General features: G+C 41.3%; 1 protein-coding gene across 1 annotated transcript in view; it reads left to right on the plus strand.

The window, feature by feature from the left end:
• Positions 1-6,723: 6,723 nt before the first annotated feature.
• Positions 6,724-26,222, plus strand: part of frk (fyn-related Src family tyrosine kinase) — a 127,417-nt gene continuing 107,918 nt past the window's right edge. Inside the window, exon 1 of the mRNA XM_069886816.1 lies at positions 6,724-7,166. Coding sequence (XP_069742917.1) covers positions 6,778-7,166 — 389 coding nt within the window. The 5' untranslated portion in view covers positions 6,724-6,777. The remainder of the gene's footprint in view (positions 7,167-26,222) is intronic.

Here is a 26,222-nt window from a genome sequence, read left to right on the forward strand (position 1 = left end):
ATCTCATGATGTTTTACCTTACAATACGGAGGGGGGTGGGAAGGAGGGAGGGAATGGAGGGTGGAAAAAAGGGGAGAAAATGACACTGTGTATATTCAAGAGGGAAATGTTTGTGTGTATTTTGGTTAATATGGTTCATAGTGTGAAAAATAAAAAAAAACTTTAAAAAAACCATGTAGAAATTTCAGCACTTGTTATGCATAGTGTTCTCATTTCAGGGCACTATTATATTTGGGACATACCAATGGTATGTATATTAAAGTAGTCATGTTTGGTACTTTGTAACCCAGTGGTTCTCAACCATTTTTTTCCCACTCACATACCACTTCAAGTAATCCCTATGCCATCTGTGATTAGTAAGGAATTGCTTAAGGTGGTAATGTGAGAGGTTGAAAATCACTCTTCAGGACCCAATTTTTACTGAAATATTTTGCTTGAGAAAACTAGTCATTGTCTCATTTCCTTTGGAGTAATGAAACTGTGCACATAACAAGTCTATTAGGTATGATTAAAACTGTTGTTTTCAAACTTTTTCTTTCCACTCACATACCACCTTAAGCAATCCCTTCCTAATCACAGAGCATCTATGGTATAGGGAATACTTAAACTGGTATTTGAGTGGAAATAAAAAGGTCGAGAACCACTGTTGTTGCATATCCCTTGCATGCAATGACTGTTTGAAGTCTGTGATCATAGACATTACCAGGTGCTGAGTTTCTTCTCTGGTGATGCTCTGCAGGCCGCTACTTCAGCCATCTTCAGCACCTGCTTGTTTGGAGGGCTTTGTCTGCTTAAGTTTTCTCTTCAGCATATGGAAGGCCTACTCAGTTAGATTGAGATCAGGTGACTGACTTGACCATTCAAGAATTTTCCAGGTTTTAGGTTTGAAAAGCTCTTCTGTTGCTTTAACATTATGCTTAAGATCATTGTCTTGCTGTAGGATGAAGTGCCCTCCAAAGAGTTTAGAGGCATTTGCTCAAACCTAACTAGATAAGTAAGTAAGTACTTTATTCTTGTGATAGAAAAAAACAACAAAATTAAATCCGCAACCTGTGGTACTCACAAATACAGCATACATGAATATATAAAAAAACCAATAAAAACAAAAACAAAAAAAAACCAGTGGCGCTAAAATCAATACAAAAATACACTAATTAGTGGAGTTTAATTCTCAGATGGCTCTACTATAGAAACCGTTCTTGAACCTATTAATCCGTGATTTAATGCACCTATATTTTCTACCCAAATGGTGGCCCAGATGAATAGAATCCTTAAGAATATTATTTGCCTTCCTGATACAGCGAGATCAAAATAATTCTTCTAATAATCTTCTGGGCCATATCGATAACCTCTTATCTGCTGTACAGCTGGCAAACCACATGGGAATGCAGAAAGCCAGCACACTTTCAATAGAGCAACAATGGAAGGACATCAATAACTTCTCCTGTAGATTGATTTCCTGAGAATTCTCAGGAAATGGAGAAATTAATGTGCCTATCTCTAAGTAAAAAGTATTCTTGGATTCTTTGGTATCTTTATCTTCATAATTTGCCCGAATAATCAGCCCAGTTCATTGCAAAACCTTTCCACTTTTTTTTTCACAAGACCATACTGAATGCAAAAAAATCCCTTTTTCTTTCACACATCAAAACACTTACTTGAATAGTTAGGATTACGTCCATTTAATGTATGTTGAATACAATACAATTTATGAATAAAATTATATTGAACCATTTGATATCTAACATTGACTGTATTCATAATTATATTAATTGTATTATAACATAATTTTGACCAAATCACCTCCTGAAATTGTATATTTAAATCTTTCTCCTATTGGATTTTTGATTTATATTCTTTTTCTTTATAGACTCTTGTAATTTTACATGCATATTAGTAATAAATTTCTTAACAACAAATGTATCTGTTATTATATCTTCAAATTGACTTTGTTTAGGGCTCTCAAATCTGCTCCCAGTCTTTTTTTCAAATACAATTTTAATTGATAATATGCAAAAATTGTATTATTATGTATATTGTGACAGAGTGTATAGAGTATATGATTATGTTTTTGGGAGATAAATTGGGAAAGGTTTGTTAGAGTAGGTTATGTACAAACACAGATATTATTTAAAATACTGGAGCTCTTCCCCATGGTAGACTTATCGGCTCCAGAGCTTTTGAAAGAGCTTTTAAAGAGTGGTCAAAAGACTTCACTAATGGATTATTGTTTACAAAAGGCAACAGATTAAAGAGCATGTTGGAGCCGCTGCTGTCTGGAAGAGAACTTGCTGTTCTGAGATGGTCACGTGGTTTTGCAAGCAGAGAGAGTCAAACAGGCTTTCCCTCAGAGAGAGGGAGAGAGAGATACAGAGATCACTTGATAGTGATACAGCCAGCAGAAGTAGCTGGGACAGGAAAAGAACAAGCTGGCAAGCCTGTTCTGAAGATGGCCTGGTCAAAACCCTTGTGGTTTATGCAAGAAGAGAGGACTGGCTGTCTAATGTTTCATTTGGAATAAAGGAAACAAAAAGGAACTCTGTGATGACTTGAAAGAAAGAGGTTATCATCTGGAGAACCCTGAAGTTTCATCAGCAAGACACTGGAGTGGCTGATTAAAAAGGAACAACAAATCTCTCTCTGAAAACCAGAGCAGTAACCATTTACCTTTCAAGCACCAAAGCTTGGTGAACTTTGTAAATGCTAAATTCTGTGCACAGTATAAGAATTGCCTGCAACCAGTGAAATTGGAGGAATAAGAAGTGAGATTGGACTGTGAGCCAAATAATGTTTCTGAACTTACACACACATTACATACACATGCACTTAGAACTGGAAGTTAGGTTAGTTAAGTTAAGGTGTGATTCTGTTTTCATGTTTAAGTAACCATTTTTCTTGGTGAATATCTATTTCTGCTGGGTTTATGGGTCCTCTGGGCTTGTAACAATATTGTATTTATCTTTTAATTGATCAAAAGTTAAGAAAAAAAATCCTAAGAAATAATCTGTTATTCTCTATATACCTTTACTATACCAATTATCAATTAAAGAATTATTCAAAATAAAAGGAATAAGTTGATTTTGTTTTAAAAACATTTTAGGTAATTAATAATTTTTTATCCCTCTCTCCATATGACACCCATTCCACACTTTCAATATATGTTTTAAAATTGGTACGTTCACTTTTCCTTTAAACAATTCACTATTCCATTTATACAAAATTTGTTCTGGAACAGTTTCTCCAATTTTATTCATTTCAATCTGAACCCAAGCTGTTTTCTCACCCACTTGATAACAGGAGGACAAAAATCTTAATTGAGCTGCTTTATAATAAGTTTTAAAATTCGGTAATCTTTGTCCTTCGTGATCAAATTTCCATGTTAATTTTTCAAGACCAATTCTTGACATTTAACCTCTCCAAATAAATTCTCTGATAGTTTTATTCAAATTCCAAAAAAAATATTTCTGGTACATGAATGGGTAATGATTGAAATAAATATTGTATTCTTGGAAAAAATATTAATCTTAATGCAATTCACGCATCCTAGTAACATTATTGGTAAATCTTTCTATCTTCTCAGATCTTCTATATTTTTTTAAATAGTGTTGAATAATTTAACTTAAATTAATTATTTCTATTTCTATCAATTTTTATTCCTAAATATTTAATTGCTTCATTTTGCCACTTAAATTTTGTCAGTCTCTTACATTGTGAATAATCCATCAACCATAAGCATCACCTCACTTTTATCAACATTAACTTCATAACCTAAAACTGATTCATATTCTATTAATCTCTTATTCAACTTATTTAATGATATTTCTCACCTTGTTAAATATAGTATAACATCATCCACAAACAAACTAATTTTATGCTCTTTATGATCCATCTTAAATCCCCTAATTTCTTTATCACATCTAATTATTTCTGCTAATGGCTCTATTGCTAATGCAAATAAAAGAGGTGACAATGGACAACCTTGTCAAGAGGACCTTTCTAACAAAAAAGGTTTTGATATTTGTCTATTCGTAACCACTTTTGCTTTTGGCTGATCATACAATGCTTTTATCCAATTTACAGAAGTATTTCAAATCCAAAAAGCATTAAGTGTTTTAAACAAGAAATCCCATTTCAATATATCAAATGCTTTCTCTGGATCTAATGCAGCCCCTCCTGCTGGTATCTTTCTATTTTGTGCTACATTTATCAAACTTAAAAATGTAACTATATTATCTGCCTCTTCTATTTTTAATAATACCAGTTTGATCCATATATATTAATTCGGGTAAAAATTTAACTAACCAATTAGCTAATAATTTTGTTGCAATTTTATAATCCATATTCAATAATGATGTAGGTCTATATGAATAAGGTTGAAAACAATCCTTCCCTTGAGAATTACTGTTATTAATGCTGTTTTAAAAGATTCTGGTAGGTTATGTAACTCTTTCATTTGGTCTAATACCTCCATTAATATAGGCACTAATAACTCCTTAAATTCTTTCTAAAATTCTGGTGGAAAACCATCTTCACCTGGTGTTTTATTATTCTGTAATGATATCAAGGTCTCATAGACATCTATTTCAGAAAAAGTATTAGATAATTCTAATTTTTCATATTCATCTAACACAGGTAATTTAACATAGCAAATACTCTTTTATTATCATCTTTCAAAGATTCTGATTGATAAAGTTTGGCATAGAATTCCTTTAAATTATCATTTATTTCCTGCATTTTATAGATAATTTGACCAGTGCTTTTATTAGTGGCAATATTGTTCTGGTAACCTGCTCTCCCTTTAACTGCCAAGCTAATATTTTAAGAGCCCTTTCCTCTAATTCATAATATTTTTGTTGCGATCTCATTATATCTCCCTCCGTTCTCTTAAGTTTGTTTTGTATTCAATCTTAATTTTTAAAATTCTAACAATATTCTTTTCTCCTAATTTTCCCCTTGTATTTCCTTCTCTAATTTCATTATTTCTTTTTCCAACTGATCCATCTTTCATATATTTCTTCTTTACTTTTGAAATATAACTTATTATTTGACCTCTTAAATATGCCTTCATATAGTCTCATATCATAAACTTACTCGTTACTGAATCATTACTAGTTTCAAGAAAAAATGATCTGTTGTCTCATAAAGTCACAAAAATTATTTTTTTCTTCAGCAATGTTGTTTTTAACCTCTACCTATAACCTATTTTTTGTTCTTCTTCCAACAAAATTGACAAAATTGAAGGTGACTGATCTGATAGAACTCATTGCACTCTAAATTGAAATGGTTCAGAAATTAAAAACCTATGTTTTATGTCAAAAAGAGTAAAAAGAATAATCTCTTGCACTTCTCCACAGAGTGACTCACCGCATGTCTTTCATTAAATCTATTACTATTTTAGCTATTTATTTTTCATCATTTTAGCTCCTGATCTATCTAATTTAGGGTCGAAAGTAAAATTAAAATCTCCCCCTAATATGATTTTTCCCTTAGCATTTGATAATTGCATAAAAATATCTTGTAGAAATTTACCATCATCTACTTTAGGTGCATATATTAAGGTCCATTGTTCTGAATAACTCTGACAATTTACCATAACATACCTTCCTGCTACATCTGCAATTGTATCTAGTATTTTCACTGGTAAATTTTTATTTATCAATATTGGTGTACTTCTAGCTTTTGAATTAAATGAAGATGCTATGACAGTTCCTACCCAATCTCTTTTTAATTTTCCATCTTCTTTTTCTGTCAAATGTGTTTCTTGAAAAAAGGCAATATCCATTTTTGCCTTTTTCATACATACTAATAATTTTCCCCCCTTTATTTGATTCTGTATCCCGTTATTATTAATACTAATATAATTCATTTTTTCCCCAGCCATCAGATCACTTTACTAAATCTACTAACCATCCATTTTTCTACTCCCATCTTTCTCATTTTTAAAACACGATTATATTTCTTTTTTATTTATAGATTTAGGTGGATTGAGAAAAGGAAAAGAAAGAAAAAAAGAAAAAGATAGGACCCCCTCCCCCACACACCAAAGACATACATTATTAATGATACGTCCTTAAAACCCTGATCTATTCGAGTTGCGGTCAGAATCACACCAGCACTCATGACTCCGTAGAAGTGAGTCCTTCACTCCTAACTGGATCTCTCGAATGTTGCATTCGATCTATACCATTTAAAAAAAAAATTACTTATTTATAGATCCTTCAGGTTAAAACTTACCTCCCAAATATTCTCTCTCAAAAAATCTTTTTTTTAACTAGTTGCTCTTTCCCTCTCTAGTCCATCAGCTATAATCATTTTTTTTAACGACTTCAACCTTTATTCACTCTTTTTAAAAACTTTTTTCCTCCCGAGAGCGAAGGGGATTCCCAGTCATCACGGGGCAAGACCCCGCTCCAAACTCAAAATGTGTTCGTGCAAGGACATCACGCCTCGGGTATTATTGCTTCTGAATAAAGGCGCCCCGTGCTGAGAAGGTCTGGACAGAGCAGGAACTGAAGTAAATCAATGAATGAGGGACGTGACCTCAGCCAGATTGTGGGATACGGGTGAGGTGTGTCAGCCTATTCCTGCTACCTTTTCCTGGCAGGTGCACTTCCTGGTTTGAGATCCAAGCGGAGCGGCCAATGGAATTTGCTAAAGAATTCCGCCTCCAAGGCTTTTTCCTTTTTATATATTAAAACTTTGACTTTTTTGGGGTGGGGGGGGGGTGGGGAAAGAGAGTTCCGTGGTCTCGATGCAGAGGCGACATAGATAAGAGCCATGGGGAATTTCATCCGGATTCATTGTGTTTGGCTGGAGTGTCTCTGTCCCAGGTTCTTCAGAAAGTACAATCCAAAAGAAGGGGAGCTGGCGGTGGTGAAGGAGGTCGCCGGCCAAACCGCAGCCCCCCGCCAGCTGCCCCCGGAGCCGCAGCCGGAGCCGCAGCCGGCAAGGCGGTTCGGCGAGCAGCGCAGGATCTACGTGGCTTTGTATGAGTACTCGGCTCGGACGCCCGAAGACCTGAGTTTCGAGTCGGGGGAGAGGCTGGAGGTGACCGACCAGTCGCTTGACAACTGGTGGCTCGCTCACTCGCTAACACGAGGGGATGGCCGGCAGGGATATATCCCCAGCAATTACGTGGCGCTCGAACGCACCATCGAGGCAGAACCGTGAGTGTAGAGACTGATCCATTTCAGTGCAAATGTCTATTGATCCTGCCCTTTCTCCGCCATCCAACCAAAATAACAATGGTCTCCTGCCATGGATTTGACCTCCACATGATATGACTGATACTAAGTTCTGAATCAGTGATTTTCACCTGTTTGTTCCGCAAAGGATAGATGAAACCGATACTGGAATGTCTTGAGAAAACCTTAAGCATTCGACGTAATATCGATTGCATCTTTGAAATTTTCATTTACACTTCAACAAGTTGCAACTTTGAAAACTATTTTGGTTGAATGACGGATATGTTAGGTTACGTTATTGCCTTTATGCTTCAATATGCATGCAGTGTATTGTAGTGCACGTGGAAAGAACCAAAGACTTGTTGATCCAAACCAAGGCTTTTATTAACGAAAAGACTGGAGCATATCACAAGTAGGTTGACCAGCCCAGAATGACTTGGTCTGGCTAGGACCAATCCTTTAAGACATGCCATTAGGTGTGGCTACACTCTCAGCCAATCACAGTCATCCTACACTACAATCTGTACATATGTACATATACACATTGGTGATAGAATCTGAACTATCACATTCACCCCTTTGAGAACTGACCCTGGGGTGGATGGAGGTTAGGGGCTGTCACTGCCTTGGTGCCGGGATTGGGGTCGCTGGAGTCGTGTCGCCAGCAGGCCCGTAGGGTGCGGCCACTGCTTCGTTCAATTCCCCAACGGCATTGTCAACAGTCTGGCCTGAGCTGGTGGGGTGGTGCTGGTCCCTCTGTTCAAGCACATGACCTGGGGGAGAAGGAATAGGGGGAAGTTGGGTTATAGGCACTGCTGCACCTGATCTGGCATAGGCTAGGTCCCTTACCGAGACTGTGTCCTCCCACCTGTCCGGGTACTCAACGTAGGCATAATGCGGATTTTGCATGGAGCAGAGTCACTCAGTCAACCAAGGGGTCATTCTTTGAGTACCGGACGTGGCGTCGTAAGAGGACTGGACCGGGAACCATGAGCCACGCCGGTATGGTCGATCCTGATTTGGATTTCCTCGGGAAAGAGAGCATCCTTTCATGGGGGGGTGGGGGGGGGGGTGGCATTGGTCGTGGTGCATAGGAGGGAGCAGATGGAGTGTAGGGCACTAGTGAGCATGTCCTGTCAGCAAGAGGTGGGGAGACCTTTGGACTGGAGGGCAAGCGTAACCGTCTTTCCAGACGGTGGCATTCTTTCTTTTGACTTGCCCATTACCGGGTGGGTTATAGCTTGTGGTCCTGCTTGAAGCAATACCATGCTCCAGAAGGAACTGCCACACCTCTGCGCTCATAAACGAGGACCCCCTGTCACTGTGGATGTAACTGGGGTATCTGAAGATGGCGAAGATGCTGTGCAAGGCCTCTATGACTGAGGAGGCAGTCATGTCTGAGCAGGGCACAGTGAACGGGAAGCGGGAGTACTCGTCGATGGCCGTAAGGATGTAGGTGTTACCGTTGGTCAACGGTAGGGGCCCCTTGAAGTCTATGCTGAGATGCTCAAAGAGGGGGGTGGCTTTGATGACATGGGCATTCTCTGGACGGAAGAAGTGGGGCTTGCACTTAGCGCACACCGGGCATGCTTGGGTCATGGAGCGAATCTCCTCGACCGTGTACGGCGGGTGGCCAGCTTTGACAAAGTGTGCGAACCTAGTGACCCCTGATGACAGAGCTCCTCGTGGAGTCTCTGCAGCCTGTCCAGTTGCATGTTGGCGCAAGTCCCCCTGGAGAGCGCATCTGGCGGGTTGTTGAGTTTACCTGGCCGATACAGTATGTCATAATTAAAGGTGGAGAGCTCGATTCTCCACCTGGCGATTTTGTCATTCTTGATCTTACCTCGCTGGGTATTGCTAAACATGAAGGAGACTGCACATTGGTCGGTCAGCAGCATAAAGCACCTGCCAGTGAGGTAGTGTCTCCAATAACATACTGCTTTGACTATGGCCTGGACCTCCTTCTCGACAGAGGAGTGTCAGCTCTCAGGACCCTGGAGGGTTCTGGAGAAAAAATCTTCTGGCCGGACGGCCTGGTTCAAAGTGGCTGCCAGTGCAAAGTCGGACACATCGCTCTCGACTTGGAACAGAATGGACTCGTCGATGGCGTGCAGCGTTGCTGCAGCGATGTCCGATTTGATGCGGTTGAAGGCTGCTCTGGCTTCGGTTGACAGGGGGAAGGAGGTGGTCTTGATGAGTGGCCATGCCTTATCGGCATAGTGTGGAAACCATTGGGCATAGTAAGAGAAAAAACCCAGGCAGCGTCTGAGTGCCTTCTGGGTGTGGGGTGTGGGGGGAGTCCATGAAGGGATGCATGCGGTCAGGGTCCGGCATAATCTCCCTGTTCTCCACCACACAACTCAGAATTGCGAGCCGAGTGGTCCGGAAGACACACCTGTCAAAATTGTAGGTCAAATGTAGCTGAGTTGCAGTCTGAAAAAATTTCTCAAGGTTGGCATTATGATCCTCCGTGTCATGGCTGCAGATGGTGACATTGACAAGATACGGGAAAGTAGCAGTCAGCCCGTTCTCGTCTACCATCCGGTCCATTTCCCACTGGAAGACCGCAATGCCATTTGTGACCCCAAAGGGTACCCTGAGGAATTGATACAGCCGCTCGTTTGCTTCAAAGGCCCTGAAAGATCGGTCTTCTTGGTGGATCGGGAGCTGATGATAGGCCGAACGTAGGTCAATGGTGGAAAATACACGGTATTGGGCGATCTGATTCACCACATCCATGATCCGTGGAAGGGGGTTATGCATCCAAAAGCGTGAAGCAGTTGATTGTCTGGCTGTAGTCAACCACCATCTGCAGCTTCTCCCCATTTTTAACAACCACCACCTGGGCCCTCCATGGACTCGAGCTAGGTTCAATAATGCCCACGTCCAGCAGTCTGTGCACCTCACTTGTGATAAATTTTCTGTGTTCATAACTATATTGCCAGCTTTTGATGGCCACAGACTTCCAGCCAGGGGTAAGATTTGCGAAAAGTGCTGGCGGAGAGACTACAGGTGCGGCCCCGGGGCACGGGGGTGAGTGGCTCGGGCTGCCGCTGGCAGGAGAATTCCAGGGTGGAGTGATTACAGACAGAGAGTGGAATGTGAGGCTCCCCAAAGGGCAAGGAAACAGTCTGAAACTGGCACTGAAAATCCAGACCCAGCAGTGCACAATTGGGGAAGGACTAATAGTTTGAAGTCTGTGAACGTGATGCCCTGTACTTTCAGGGTCGCCATGCTGTACCCCTTTACCCCAGTCGAGAGCGATCTGGTCAGCAATGAAATTCTCTGTGCAATGGGGAGAATAGCCAGTCCGCAACGGTGGGCTAGGTCTAGGCGGATAAAACTGCCAGTTGACACAGAGTCAAATAAGCAATTGGTATAGTGTCCATGCACTTTAATCAGATCCATAGCTTTTTTGAAGGGTTGGGGGAAGTCCTGGTCGAGGGTTACTGATGCAGAGACTTGTAATGGGGACAGTGGAGTCCTATGTGATGACGTCACACAAACAGTTGGGCCTGAAGAGACAGCGTCAAGGAGTTGGTGTTGCTGCCTGCAGCCTGCTGGGGTGTCGGCCAGCCAATGGTAAGTGTTGGGGGTTGCTGGTTGCTGTCGGCGGTGGGGCGGTCCAGGTATGGGGCTAGTAACTTGGCTTTGTGGAGTGAGAAAGTTTGGAAAGTCTTGGCATTCACTAAGTGCCATCCCTTGAGGTCCACTAGAAGGCAGTGCGCCCAGAGGATATCTGCACCCAATAAAGACATGACACTGCTGCCAGTGTAAACGACTAGGTGAAACAGCTGGATTTGAACTGTAGTGGGACACTCTTTTGCGTGTCATATGTGGAAGAACTGCTGTTGTTGGCAGAGGTGAGTGCCGGTCCTTGACTTCCTGGCATGGGTGTCATGGCTCGAAGGGGGCAAGATACTAACCTCTGCTCCTGTGTCTACGAGGAATGTTTGCCTGGAGTGTCAGTCCCACAAGTAAAGGAAGCTATCACAGCAGCCAGCTGCCGTAGCCATTAGCGACGGCCAGCCCTGCTGTTTCCCAGAATAGAACAGGGTGGGCAGCAATTGTGGGCTCCTGAACCCCACTTTTGGTAATTTAAAAAACACCAACGATCCAAACTTGTGTCGCTCCCTGCATCATTGGCTTTTTGGTGGCATGGGGAAGGCTTGGGCCTTAGGTATGATGCAGCAACTTGGTCAATGGAGGCCCCACCATGCTGCTTGGTGTGTCACAGGATATCTGTATAGGCCACTACTTTATGTGGGTTACTGAAATCGATGTTAGCGATGAAGAGGCAGATATCTTCTGGCATCTGCTCGAGAAGGACTTGTTCGAACAGTAAACATGGCTTATGGCCGTCTGCTAGTGCCAGCATCTCGTACATTAAGGGCAATGGCGTGCGGTCACCTAGGCCATGCATGTACAGCAACCGTGCTGTGCGTTCATGGTGGGAGAGGCCAAAAGTACAGATTGGGAGTGCCTTAATTGTCTTGTACCTGTCCACAACTGGTGGCTGGTGTTGGACTGGTGTTTCTCGGTCCAATGAACTGACCACATAGTAGTTTTTTGTGGCATCAAAAATGATTTGCCTGACCTGGAATTGGGCTTCGTCCTGTTCAAACCAGATTTGCAGCTGTGAGGTCCAGAAAGTCAACAGTTTGAGTGAAACTGTATTCTGCATGCTTTGGTCAGTCATTGTTGGGTCCAAATGCTGTTTTGTCTGACGGGGTCACCAATGTAGTCATGCAACGAGCAAAAGACCACGCAGAGTCAAAGGTGAGTTGAACCAAGATGAACCAACTGCTTTACTTATTCATAAGCCGAGCGCTTAAATACCCTCTCCCAGCAACCACCACAACGTGCGGGGCGGAACTGATGTCAGCCGCCAGCCTGTATGCTTGCCCCGCACTCGGAGCTTTTATAGTCGGATCTGCCTTGGACTTGCCCGCAACTCCTTGAGCCAGTTCGCCTGTTGCGTGGGTGAGCAATCACAATATAGACATTGTACATTGTATTTGTGCATCAAAATTCTTACTTGCTGCAGCCGTACAGGTACTCCATAAAAGAACAATAGTCGATATTAAATTAAAAATAAATAATACGTACAAAAGATAGATATATAATAAATATTCACAAGGAGCAGTGTGGAAGAAAAAAGTGGTGTTACTATAGTACAGGCAATCCTTTTAGTTGTGTCAGTGCAGTCCATGATTCATGTAACAAGGGGATATTCAACAGCCTGATAGAAAATAGAGGGTATATATGTAGATATCCAGAAAAGATAAAGAAGCTTGGGCAAAGGTCAAAGCCAAATGGGAGGATAGCATTCAAATCTGGCAGCAGGAGAACATTGGAATACATAGATAGAGTTGTGAAATAATAATTCAAGCAGCATATAAATAACAGGATCTAAAATTTGAAAAAAAAATCACATTTTTATTTGACCTCTAAAATAACACCTACTGATAATCTAGTCCACTACTCTGTACCCAGCTACAATGCCACACCACCTTTACCAGAAGGATGGAGACACAGGAAACTGCAGATGCTGGAATCTGAAGCTCAATACAATCTGCTCGAGGAACTCAGCAGGTCGAACAGCATCAGTGGGAGAAAAAGAATGTTTGATTTTTGAAACTGAAACCCTTTATTGAGCAAAATGTAGAAGAGAAGTGAGTGAAAAGAGGACCAGGTGGAAGGAGTAGATAGGGGCTGGTTTATGGCAGCAGCTCACTTGGTTGCAAGCACCACTCCCACATTTCCATGACTTCAGGAGACAAATTAGAATGTGTTGATAAAATTACCAGCCACTGCTGATAGGAAGAATGCCATGTCATCAGTTTTTCAGTAAAGGTGATAAATGTGTTGTATCATGAAGTCTAATGATATGATAAATTTGCAACTGTACTCAAGAAAATGCCAGTTCAACTTGATATATACCTTCAACACATCACTGGATATGCTTAACTAATTGATTTCTGGGCTATACCAATTACTTTCAAAATGCAGCATCAATTATTGTTACAGTATTGAATAAAGGCAGACAGAATGTAACTTCATTAATCTGTGTCAATTCGGCTCATTGCACTCTTTTGCCAACTTTCCATTTCAGCTTACCCTTTTTCAAGAGGTCTTTCTTTTAAATAATTCATAAATTTTTTCAAGATCACTTTTATTGTCTAAACAAAATATTTAAATTTCATGACTATTCTGAATTACGACTTTCATGAGGTTAAGATTTTCATCTTGAGTTTGTTCCTACTCATTAGTTTATTAGACATCTAATCAGCTCTAGGCCTCTGTACCCCCATCTGCAACTGGATCCTTGACTTTCTCATTGGAAGACCACAGTCAGTATGAATTGGAAGCAATGTCCCTTCCTCACTGATTATCAAGACAGGTGCACCTCGAGGATGTGGGCTTAGCCCACTGCTCTACTCATTATACACCCATGACTGTGTGGCCTGGCACAATTCCAATGCTGTGTACAAATTTGCTGAAGACACCGCAGTTGTCGGCAGAATCACAAATAGCAATGAGGGAGCGTACAATCAGTTGATAATAAATTTGATGACTTAACTTGATTTAACATTTAAAGGACATTTAGAAAGGTGCATAATTGGAAAAGCTTAGATGGATATGGACCAAATTAAGGCAAAGGGGTCAAGTTTGGGTAGACAACTTGGTCTCCATAAACAAGTTGGGCTGAAGGACCTGTAAAATTATTTTACTCTCTGACTTAGGTTGAAGGGTGCGGGGGGGGGGGGGGGTGGGAAAGGCCTCTGTGAGTTGGTGTTTGTTTGTTTTTTTTTCTTCTTTGGCTTGGCTTCGTGGACGAAGATTTATGGAGGGGGTAAAAAGTCCACGTCAGCTGCAGGCTCGTTTGTGGCTGACAAGTCCGATGCGGGACAGGCAGACACGATTGCAGCGGTTGCAAGGGAAAATTGGTTGGTTGGGGTTGGGTGTTGGGTTTTTCCTCCTTTGCCTTTTGTCAGTGAGGGTTTGTAAAAACATGTTAAAAAACTAATAACCTATTTCTACACCAACTATTTTGTCTCAAATATTTTCCTTCATTTATTCTTAATATCAAAAGTTAATGGCTTGAATTGATACATCAGATATCAAGGAATGAAATGAAGAGGAAAACAGCTTCATCAGTTGTTATTCCATGTAGTAGACAGTACAACATGATATATCTCAATCCAATTATTAGTGATGTTAATTAATGGGAATATCAAAAATTAACCACTTCTGTATCCATGGGAAACTTTCCAATAAACTTCTTTGAACAAGTTTCAAGAGACAGGTGACCAAGTTTTGGATGACCTCAAATTTATCTGGAACATGGCAGTGCATTAGAATAGGAGTCAACACTTCAGCAACAAATTAACTGAGAAAAGATGTCATATCTACAATGGCATCCAAAGCTTCTCTTTTGATTAAGTGTGACACTAAAATAGTGAACAGCCAGGTTCAGATTCATGTAGTTGCCAGAGGAAATAAAATTTAGTCAGTGGCTTTGGACTAGAGTTTATAAAGGAGGCTGGCTGGCTAGACTGGATGTAGAGAATATGTTTCTAGTAGTGGGAGAGTCTAAGACCAGAAGGCACAGCCTCACAAAATAAGGGCGACCCTTTAGAACAGAGGGAAGGAGAAATTTCTTCAGTCAATGGGTGATAAAATCTATGGAATCTGTTGCCACAGTCAGCTGTGGAGGTGTAATTGGGTATATTTAAAGTGGAGGTTGAAAGATTCTTGATTTGTAAAGGTGTCAAAGATTATTAGGGAGAAGGCAGAAGAATGGGGTTGAGAGGAAAATGTATCAGTCACGACTCAAATGGTGGAGCAGATAATGGGCTGAAAAGTCTGATTCTGCTCCCACGTCTTGAAGTCTAGCTCTGTTTTATCAATGTTGGAGAAATTTCTGCTCATCTGCTTTTGAATATCGAAGAATTAAAATGCCAACTGGTTTTCTGGAGAGGTGGTTGGGTTGGTGGTGGTAGTGGTTGAAAGGGTGACGTTTTGGAACTGGAGATAGCATACTTGTTGAAACTGTTGACTCCACAACCCCATTATCCAAACTGAGAAAAATGGGAATGTTACATTTGGAAAGGAGGGGTGGGATATTTGTGATTTGTTAACTGATAGAATGTGAGGCAGTTTAATGTTATAGTGTATGACAGTGATTGAAAACGTATTTAAAAGTTAACATATTTTAACTTGCTAGATGGGAAGAACCAATGGTCATGCTTGCCCAGGGAACACACAAAAAATGCTGCTTGATTTCAGATTGCAAAATAGTCAAAGTGTGTAAAACCACTATGTATATTTAGTTTTTCTGGACATGCTCATTTGGCTGACTATACCCGTGGCTCCTCCCACAGACTCCTGAATGAAGGTGACAGTCTCACAGCCCCCTCCCCAGTTCAGGACAGTCGACCAGCATGGATGTGCCTCCATTCTATTACTAATAAAAGCCTGTCAGATTTACATAACTTTTTAGTCTTTTGGAGTTATTGATGGTGCATCACCAAGTTATCGTCATCAGAATCAGGATTTATTCTCATGAACAAGTTATGAAATTCAGTGCTTTGTGGCAGCATCACAGTGGAAATACTCACATTATAAACCACCTTATACCAATAAATATATAAAAAAATAGTGCACGAAAAGTAAGTCAGTGTCTATGGTTACTGATTATTCAGGAATCTGATGGCAGCGGGGAAGAAGCTGTCCGTGTGCCACTCAAGGCTCCTGTACCTTTTCCCTGATGGTAGCAGAGTGAAGAGGGCGTGGCCTGGGTGGTGGAGGTCTTTGAGGATAGAGACTGCTTTTTTAAGACACCACCTCTGGTAGATGTTCTTGATGGAGTGAAGTCTAGTACCTGTGATGTCGCAGGCCAAATTAACAGTCCTCTGGAGTTTATTCTTGTCCTGAGTGGTGCTTCCATACAGGTAATTAATGATCCAACCAGCCAGAATGCTCTCCATGGTACACCTGTAGAAATTTGAGAATCTTCATTGACATATTGAATCTCCTCAGACACCTCACAAAGTATAGCTGCTGGCAAGATTTCTATATGATTGCTTCAACATGCAGGCTCCAGGACAGATCCTTAGAGATGCTGACACTCAGGAATTTGAAGTTGTTGACCCTCTCCACTACTTGGCCTCGATGAGAACTGGATTATGTTCCTCCGACTTCCTCTTGAAGTCCACAATCATCTCCTTGGTTTTGCTGACATTGAGCGCAAGGTTGTTGCCATTACACCAATCAACGAGCTGATCTCTCTCCTTCCTGTACACTTCCTCATCGTTGTTGGTGATTCTGCCGACAACTGTGGTGTCATCGGAAAACTTGTAAATGGTATTGGAATTGTACCTGGCCACACAGTCATGGGTGTATAATGAGTAGAGCAGTGGGCTGAGCTTGAATCCTTGGGGTGTGTCAGTGTTGATAATCAGTGAGGAGGAGACATTGATAATCAGTGAGGAGGAGGCCAAGCTATCGTCGATGAAGAGCAGGCGAATGTATAAATTGCTGTTTTTGAGGTGTTCCAGAGCTGAGTGGAGAGCCAGCGATATTGCATCTGCTGTAGAGCGATTGTGACAAAAGGTGAATTGCAGTGGATCCAGATCTCTGCATAAATACATATTAATTCTGGCCATGACCTGCCTCTCAAAGCATTTCAATACAGTAGAAGTTAGTGCTACTGGGTGGTAGTTGTTGAGGCAGCTCACACTGCTCTTTTTGGGTACTGGGATGATTGATGCCCTTTTGAAGCTGGTGGGGACCTCTGACTGCCGCAATGAGAGGTTGAAAATATCCGTGGAACACTTCAGCTAGTTGTTTGGTGCAGATTTCCTCCCAGGTACGCCATCAGGGCTTGACGCTATGTGAGGGTTCACCCTCTTGAATGATGTTCTGACGTCATCCTCAGAGACCGGTATCTGATTTTGCATCTCTGATTTCATTTCTGATTCTTTTTCTCAAGTTGTGATTATCACCCAGATAACAATTTAAAAGTTCTGTTTTGGTTTCAGTGAAATTCTGTTAAAAGTGGTTAACGTGTTCCCGATTCTTGATCCCATATGCCCCAGCTAGTCACAAAGTACTAATGGTCTCTCTGTGGAGTTGATGCCATATGAGGCCACAGCTGTGAGGACGAGAGCTCTCCTGTTAGTTCTGATCTAATTTTGATAAAGTAAATAAGGCAGAAGGGCCAAATCAAAGAATGCTAGAGTAGTTGAAAATGTTAATGAGGCGTTGGCTACGACTGCAAGTCTGTTTTGCTTGTTCCTGTATTCCTTTTCATAATTCAATTGTGGCTCATTTAATTGAACATTTTGGTCTTGAGTTGGCCAGAAAATATTTATTATGGCAAATTACTCATGCTGACTTACAGTTCTAATTGTCTCAACTATGTCCCCAATGAGTCCAACTCCATGTCAAGAGATTAACTACACAACTTGGTGGTTTGTGTTAATACAGGTGACAGTTCAACTTTGCTTTATTGACAACAATATAATTCAGTCTACAAAGCAAAATTTCTAGGCTATTTTGAGTCCTTGAGGTAATAGATGAAGGAAACCATTGGGAAAAATGTGAGAAAACAATAATTTAAATTAAAACATTTTACTCATATAATAGAAACATAATTTGATGACTTGTTTCGAATGAGAAAATAGGTCAGGAAAGAATAAGTAATGAATGATGATTACTGTAGTTAATGTTCCTATGCACTAATTTTTTTATTTACTACAGCTAAACATTCAATGTTCCTATGCACTAAATTTCTTATTTACTACAGCTAAACATTCAAGATGCATAAACTACGATAGGAAACATGAACTTACCCTAGTATGCAAAGAATTTATAAAAATAAAGGAAAGATTGATCGAGAAATGTTCAGTTACAGTTAGTGCAAGAAAAAAAGGAGGCATTTTAATTGTGCAGTCAGGTCGTCTTGTGGTCTCCGAGTAGTTGATGAGTGTCAATCAGGGGAAGTTCGAGAGCCTGAGCGTCAATCAGGGGAAGTTCGAGAGCCTGAGCGTCAATCAGGGGAAGTTCGAGAGCCTGAGCGTCAATCAGGGGAAGTTCGAGAGCCTGAGCGTCAATCAGGGGAAGTTCGAGAGCCTGAGCGTCAATCAGGGGAAGTTCGAGAGCCTGAGCGTCAATCAGGGGAAGTTCGAGAGCCTGAGCGTCAATCAGGGGAAGTTCGAGAGCCTGAGCGTCAATCAGGGGAAGTTCGAGAGCCTGAGCGTCAATCAGGGGAAGTTCGAGAGCCTGAGCGTCAATCAGGGGAAGTTCGAGAGCCTGAGCGTCAATCAGGGGAAGTTCGAGAGCCTGAGCGTCAATCAGGGGAAGTTCGAGAGCCTGATTGCTGTTGGAGGAAAAAAAAGGTGTTTTTGAACCTAGAGGTCATTTGTACAAGGACAAATGACCTAATCTCAATAATATTTCAAAATGTATTTTAATCATGAAAATAAACTGATAAACAAATGCAATCTAAAGATGAAATGGTTCCAGACGTGTATCATTGACAGGAGTAAAATACTAATGTCTGCAGACGCTGTCGTTGTAGGAAAAATACACACCGGAGGAACTCAAATTGATGGACATCTGTTTCAGAACCTCCAAATATTTTTTTAAAAGTTAGAAAAATAAAGATAGAATTCAGATTATAGTTGCACAGTCCACGGACAGTAGTAGAGCATTGTTTTCAGGGTTATAACAGGAAGGAAGCAAGAGGAAAAAATAAAATGCCTTTAAGGTGTAAACTGAATTCACACAGTTTACTTTTTGTAAGTTTTCTGCCATCAAAGCACTAAATTAAAATCACCCTTAGATGGAGATTGCATTAGTAAACCTCATTCTAGTGACATAACTTTAGAGGTCTGACACAGATGGATTAAAAGCTTTCCAGAATGTGAGAAGAATTTATAATGCCTGTGTAATCCAGATGATTTTTTAGATGACAATCACCAACTTAATAATTAAGTGTATCACACTCAGGTCTATTTCCCATGTTCTTTTAAGACCCAACAGAAATTTATCCCCTGAGATTAGCGTTAAGGCTGAATAATAAAATGAGGTTTTATGACCTTTACCATATGTAGCTGGTCATCATTTGCTGTTTTTTAAAAATCTTCCCAATTGTTGGAGGTTGACGATCATGTTTGTGGTGCATATTCTGCAATGTATATTTCCATTGAAAATTTTACTTGCTCCAGCTGAACCAGGCACTTGTAAAGAAAAACAATAATAGTAAAATAATTGAATTCAACTAAAAAGACAATGAATAAATATTCACTGTAATTCTAGTGCAAAAGTGTGACAATAGTGCAGACAGCCCCATTGTGCTGTCAGAGCTACGAATGATTAATGTACCAAGGGGAGGTTCAAGGTTCTGACAACTTGGAAATAAACTGTTCTTGAAACTAGAGGTGCTGGTATTCAGGCTTCTGTACCTTTTGCACAAAGGTAGCGGTGAGAGGTTTTCTTCTTTGTGGTATTGACATACATTTGGTTTGCATTCCTTTATGATTTGAAGAGGTTAGCAGAATGCAAAATCAAAATCTTTAAAATCATATTGGTAGCTGATAGGGTATAAAGAATGAAGAACTGTTTGCAGCAGGGTCAATTTTGACATTTAAGAGAAGGTTGGATGAGTACATGGATGTGAGAGGATTGGGGGGGGTTATTGTCAGGGAGCAGGTAGGTGGGTCTAGCGGAGTTTCACTTAAATCGTTGTGGACTAGAGGGGCTGAGATGGCTTGTTTCAGTACTGGAATTGTTATATGGTCAGAACACTTCCAATCTCTTTTCAGTGCCAACCGCTCAGTCCAAGATTCCGCCCTGCTCCAGCTCCCTCAACAGCCCCTAAGGTTAGAGCTGGATGAGGTCCTCACTCGGGAAGAGACATATAAGGCAATTGAACAACTGAAAAGTGGCAAAGCAGCAGGGATGGATGATATCCCGCCAAAGGTCTGGAAGGCTGGTGGCAAAACTCTGCATGCCAAACTGCATGAGTTTTTCAAGCTTTGTTGGGACCAAGGAAAACTGCCTCAGGACCTTTGTGATGCCATCATCATCACCCTGTACAAAAACAAAGGCGAGAAATCAGACTGCTCAAACTACAGGGGAATCACGCTGCTCTCCATTGCAGGCAAAATCTTCGCTAGGATTCTCCTAAATAGAATAATACCTAGTGTCGCCGAAAATGTTCTCCCAGAATCACAGTGCGGCTTTCGCGCAAACAGAGGAACTACTGACATGGTCTTTGCCCTCAGACTGCTCCAAGAAAAGTGCAGAGAACAAAACAAAGGACTCTACATCACCTTTGTTGACCTCACCAAAGCCTTTGACACCGTGAGCAGGAAAGGGCTTTGGAAAATACTAGAGCGCATCGGATGCCCCGCAAAGTTCCTCAACATGGTTATCCAACTGCACGAAAACCAACAAGGTCGGGTCAGATACAGCAATGAGCTCTCTGAACCCTTCTCCATTAACAATGGTGTGAAGCAAGGCTGCGTTCTCGCACCAACCCTCTTTTCAATCTTCTTCAGCATGATTCTGAAGACCTCAACAATGAAGACGCTGTTTACATCCGGTACCGCACGGATAGCAGTCTCTTCAATCTGAGGTGCCTGCAAGCTCACACCAAGACACAAGAGCAACTTGTCCGTGAACTACTCTTTGCAGATGATGCCGCTTTAGTTGCCCATTCAGAGCCAGCTCTTCAGCGCTTGACGTCCAGTTTTGCGGAAACTGCCAAAATGTTTGGCCTGGAAGTCAGCCTGAAGAAGACTGAGGTCCTCCATCAGCCAGCTCCCCACCATGACTACCAGCTCCCACATCTCCATCGGGCACACAAAACTCAAAACGGTCAACCAGTTTACCTATCTCGGCTGCACCATTTCATCAGATGCAAGGATCAACAACGAGATAGACAACAGACTCGCCAAGGCAAATAGCGCCTTTGAAAGACTACATAAAAGAGTCTGGAAAAACAACCAACTGAAAAACCTCACAAAGATAAGCGTATACAGAGCCGTTGTCATACCCACACTCCTGTTTGGCTCCGAATCATGGGTCCTCTACCGGCATCACCTACGGCTCCTAGAACGCTTCAACCAGCGTTGTCTCCGCTCCATCCTCAACATTAATTGAGCGACTTCATCCCTAACATCGAAGTACTCGAGATGGCAGAGGCCGACAGCATCGAATCCACGCTGCTGAAGATCCAACTGCGCTGGGTAGGTCACGTCTCCAGAATGGAGGACCATCGCCTTCCCAAGATCGTGTTATATGGCGAGCTCTCCACTGGCCACCATGACAGAGGTGCACCAAAGAAGAGATACAAGGACTGCCTAAAGAAATCTCTTGGTGCCTGCCACATTGACCACCGCCAGTGGGCTGATATCGCCTCAAACAGAGCATCTTGGCGCCTCACAGTTCGGCAGGCAGCAACCTCCTTTGAAGAAGACCGCAGAGCCCACCTCACTGACAAAAGACAAAGGAGGAAAAACCCAACACCCAACCCCAACCAACCAATTTTCCCCTGCAACCGCTGCAACCATGTCTGCCTGTCCCGCATCGGACTTGTCAGCCACAAACGAGCCTGCAGCTGACGTGGACATTTACCCCCTCCATAAATCTTGTCCGCGAAGCCAAGCCAAAGAAGAAGAAATTTCCTTTAATGTAGGAATTCAGAACCTAGGGCCAAAATGTAACAGATATGAATAGGTGATTTGGCAGTGAAATCAGCAAGTAATTATCAGTGTTTTCCTCAAGTGCAGAGATGTGAGGTAATTTAAATAACCAATAGATTTTATTTTTTTAATTTAAATTTTATTGAGTTCTTTTAAAAAAAAATGTTTCTCCAAACCCTTGAGTCAGTGTTAAAGTTATGTAAATCATAACTTACAAATCATAACTTGCTCATAAAATAGAAAAAAAATGTAGCAACAAAAATATCAATATAATAACTGTCTATTTAGACCAATAATAGAAAAAAAACTGCTGTTCATTCATATGCTTCACCACAGCATCCACCACTATTACCCCCCCCCCCCAACCAACCAAAGAAGCCTAGATATTTGCCCCATTTTTGTGTAGAGATGTCCATTTTATCCAACTGCGTTCAAACGCTGCAACTTTGGCCATTTCTGAGCCCACTCCTGAAATGATGGTTCCCCCCAAATTCTTCCAACTTCTCAGTATAATTTGTCTTCCTACCATTATACTTGCCTGGATCCAATTTTGAGAGTTATTTATCCCCAAATAATGCAAGTTTGTCTCCCAAGGCAAAGAGTCTTGACAAAAAGGAATTTGGACACCTGAAACTTCACCAATATACTTGTGTATCATAATCCAAAATTCTTGAATTCTGGTTCAAGACCAAAGCACATGTACTAAGTCCCCTTTATCTGCCTCACAGCGTCAGCATTCAGGGGTATTTTTCAACCCTAATCTATATAACCTTGCTGGAGTCCAATGAAAATGGTGCAGAATCTTAAACTGAATTATTAGCCTGTACACTCAGGTCTCTTCACATTATTGTGATATTTTTACAAATTTTGTCCCATTCTTCCATCTCAAAAAACCACACTCATGTCTATTTCCCATGTTCTTTTAAGACCCAACAGAAATTTATCCCCTGAGATTTGCGTTAAGGCTGAATAATAAATTGAGGTTTTATGACCTTTACTATATGCAGCCAGTACAGTAGCTGGTATCATAGCAACTTGTGGGGGCTGCTGTGTAGCCACAGATTTTATTTGATAGAGGGTATGGAGAATTATGCAGGTCTGTTTTGGTCTTGAACTCCAGGCTATTTGTGGAGAATTTGCATGTTTTTCCTGTGATTCTGTGGATTTCCCCTGGATGCTCTAGATTCCCGTCACATCCCAAAGACATGAGGGTTATTGGTTTAATTGCTCCATGTAGAAATGAGTGGTAGAAACTTGGGGGGGGGGGGGAGAGTTAATGGGGGCGTGGGAAGGATAAAAAGTGAGATTACTGATTAGTGTAAATTGGTGGTTGATGGTTGTCGCAGATCCAGAGGGCCAAAGGGCATGCTTGTAAATTGTATGTCTCCATGACTGACACAATGGTGGAACATGGTTGAGACCTCGCTTCTCTTCTGCTCATCCCTTCAACTGTTTACCTGGCTTTTCTGCTACATTTACCAATTACATATAGGGTGCCTGATTACTCCTTCCTCCCTGTCCTCTTATCATGAGATTCTCTTCTATATTTAACCAATCTCAATAAACGTTTCATCTTTAAATATTGACAGTCTTTCTCTCCCACTGATGCTGCTTGAATTACTAGGCCCTTTCAAACAAAGAAAAGTCCGACTGTAAAGGTGGGAGCCATCAGGCAATGGAGGCCAATAGGATCATTCAGACAGTGGGAGCCATCAGGGCAGGGTTGGCTGGTTGGGGACATCAGGCAGCAGGCTCGTCAGGGCAGAGGTGGCCTGCAGGAGCTGTCAGGCAGCAGGGGTCATCGGGGCAGGAGTGGGCAGAGGGGGGACGGTGGCCGGCGGGGGCTGTCAGGGGGCAGCTGGTGCGGGCTGTGACAGGCTCACCAGGCAGCTTTGGCCTTCGGAGCCGCTGTGAGCGGCTCAAAACTTGGCAGAGCAATGGCCATCTCTCCGACTCGTCATCCCCCACACAGCTGGAACTGTTCTGGGAACCACAGAATGGTTCCAGCCACGTGGGCATTATGGGTAGGGAAGATGGCCATTGCTCTGCCAGAATGATGGGTGGTGCTACGGGACCAGTCTCCCTGCCTCCATTTTCTCCGGAGGGTGCTACAAGGCACCGCTTATCATGAATGCTGCGCAGGAGCAGCCTTTTAGGGTTGCTTCATGAAAGTTAAGTTTTATATTTTCCATCTGTGCTTGTAGCTGGCCTCCAAATGGGGGCTTGGCATGGAAGGGACTATAAAATAATGAGTAGTTTCTCATTTCTAAAACCCAAATGATCCCTGGAGCAAAACTTGGAGGTACAAATACAGAACCTAAGTTGAATCTCCTTGGAATGAGCCTGAACGCAATTCAGGCAAACTATAAATGGATTTTATGAAATCATAATTGTCTACTCCCAATCTCATTCCAAGTCTCAACTTTAAAAAGTTAGTGGTTTTGAGACTTGAAGATTAATCAGAATCAAAATCAGGATTTATCGTCATGAACAAGTCATGAAATTCAGTGATTTGCAGCAGCGTCTTAGTGTTACATATTATTATCTTACAACATTACTATAAAAATAAAAAAAACTAATAATAACACTAGTAGTGCATGAAAAGTAAGGCAGTGTCTTTGGTTCATTGATTATTCAGGAATCTGATGGCAGTGGGGAAGAAGCTGTCCTTGCGCCACTGAATGCTCATCTTTGGGCTCCAATATCTTTTCCCCAATGGTAGTAGAGTGAAGAGGGCATGGCTTGGGTGGTGGGGATCTTTTTTTTTTTTTTTTTATTTTTTTTTCACACCATAAATCACATTAGCCATGATATACACTATTTCTTTTTCACACATATACAGTGACTTTTTCTCCCCCCCCCCCTTTCCTCCCAAACCACCCCCCCACCCCCCCCTCTCATCCATTTTAGGTATACAATCTAGGTTGCATTAAGCCAGTCAGACAATGTTGTCATTCAACAAAATTACACCAGAAATTCTACTGAGTCCATTCTTTTCTTTCCTTCTCCTTCCATCAACTTAGGTAATGTTTGTCCCCGGTAGGTTTTCGCTATTGTATTTAATGTAAGGCTCCTATACTTGTTCGAATATTTCAATATTATTTCTTAACCAATATGTTATTTTTTCTAATGGAATACATTTATTCATTTAAATTTGGTAGTTTCTTCCTTTTAATTTGGTTATGTATTCCATTAATATTTAAAGACATATAGTTCAGCGTAGCCCTTTTATATTTTGTTTATCTTCTCTTTCCGTTTTTCCATCATTACCTTTCCTCCTTTTCCATTTCTGTTTTCTTATTTTCAACTCTTTATAAGACAACATTCCTACAACATCTAACATTTTCCTTATTCTCCTATTTCTATCTTATTTATCCCCAATCTCCCCTTCACCTCCTGAGTTGTCCTTTATCCCTTGTCGGACAACCACATCTCCCCTCTCCATTTGGATTTGCGAATCCACTCGCAAGCGTCAACTGATTTTGCAGTGACCGCTATTTCCCCCCACCCCGCCTCCCCCAGAAAAGATTTCACTTTTCATATGTCACAAAGGTCCCTCTTTTAATTCCCTCCTTATTCTCTCTATTCCATTACCTTCCCTTATTAATTCTTGTCTATACTATCTATATTTTCCTCTAAGTACAGATACATTCATGTATGCTCATTGTCTCTATTCACTCTTATACCTCTTTACCTGCATACATATCAATCGTGATCATTTTTACTCTCATTACCCGTCTTCATCCCTCAGTCTATTTTTGTCTTTACCCACATACATATCAGTCGTGATCATTTTAACTCTCATTACCCGTCTTCCTCCCTCAGTCTATTTTTGTAATTGTTCTGCAAATTTTCGTGCTTCTTCTGGATCCGAGAATAGTCTGTTTTGTTGTCCTGGAATAAATATTTTCAATACCGCTGGATGCTTTAGTATAAATTTATACCCTTTCTTCCATAAAATCGCCTTTGCTGTATTGAACTCTTTTCTCTTCTTTAGGAGTTCAAAACTTATATCTGGATAAATGAAGATTTTTTGCCCTTTATACTCCAGTGGTTTGTTGCCCTCTCTTACTTTTTCCATTGTCTTCTCCAGTACCTTTTCTCTTGTAGTATATCTTAGGAATTTTACTACAATAGATCTTGGTTTTTGTTGTGGTTGTGGTTTAGAGGCCAATACTCTATGTGCCCTTTCTATTTCCATTTCATGCTGTAGTTCTGGACATCCTAGGGTCTTAGGGATCCACTCTTTTATAAACTCCCTCATATTCTTGCCTTCTTCATCTTCCTTAAGGCCCACTATCTTTATGTTATTTCTTCTGTT

The sequence above is a fragment of the Narcine bancroftii genome, chromosome 6, assembly GCF_036971445.1.
Source record: "Narcine bancroftii isolate sNarBan1 chromosome 6, sNarBan1.hap1, whole genome shotgun sequence".
NCBI lineage: Eukaryota > Metazoa > Chordata > Chondrichthyes > Torpediniformes > Narcinidae > Narcine > Narcine bancroftii.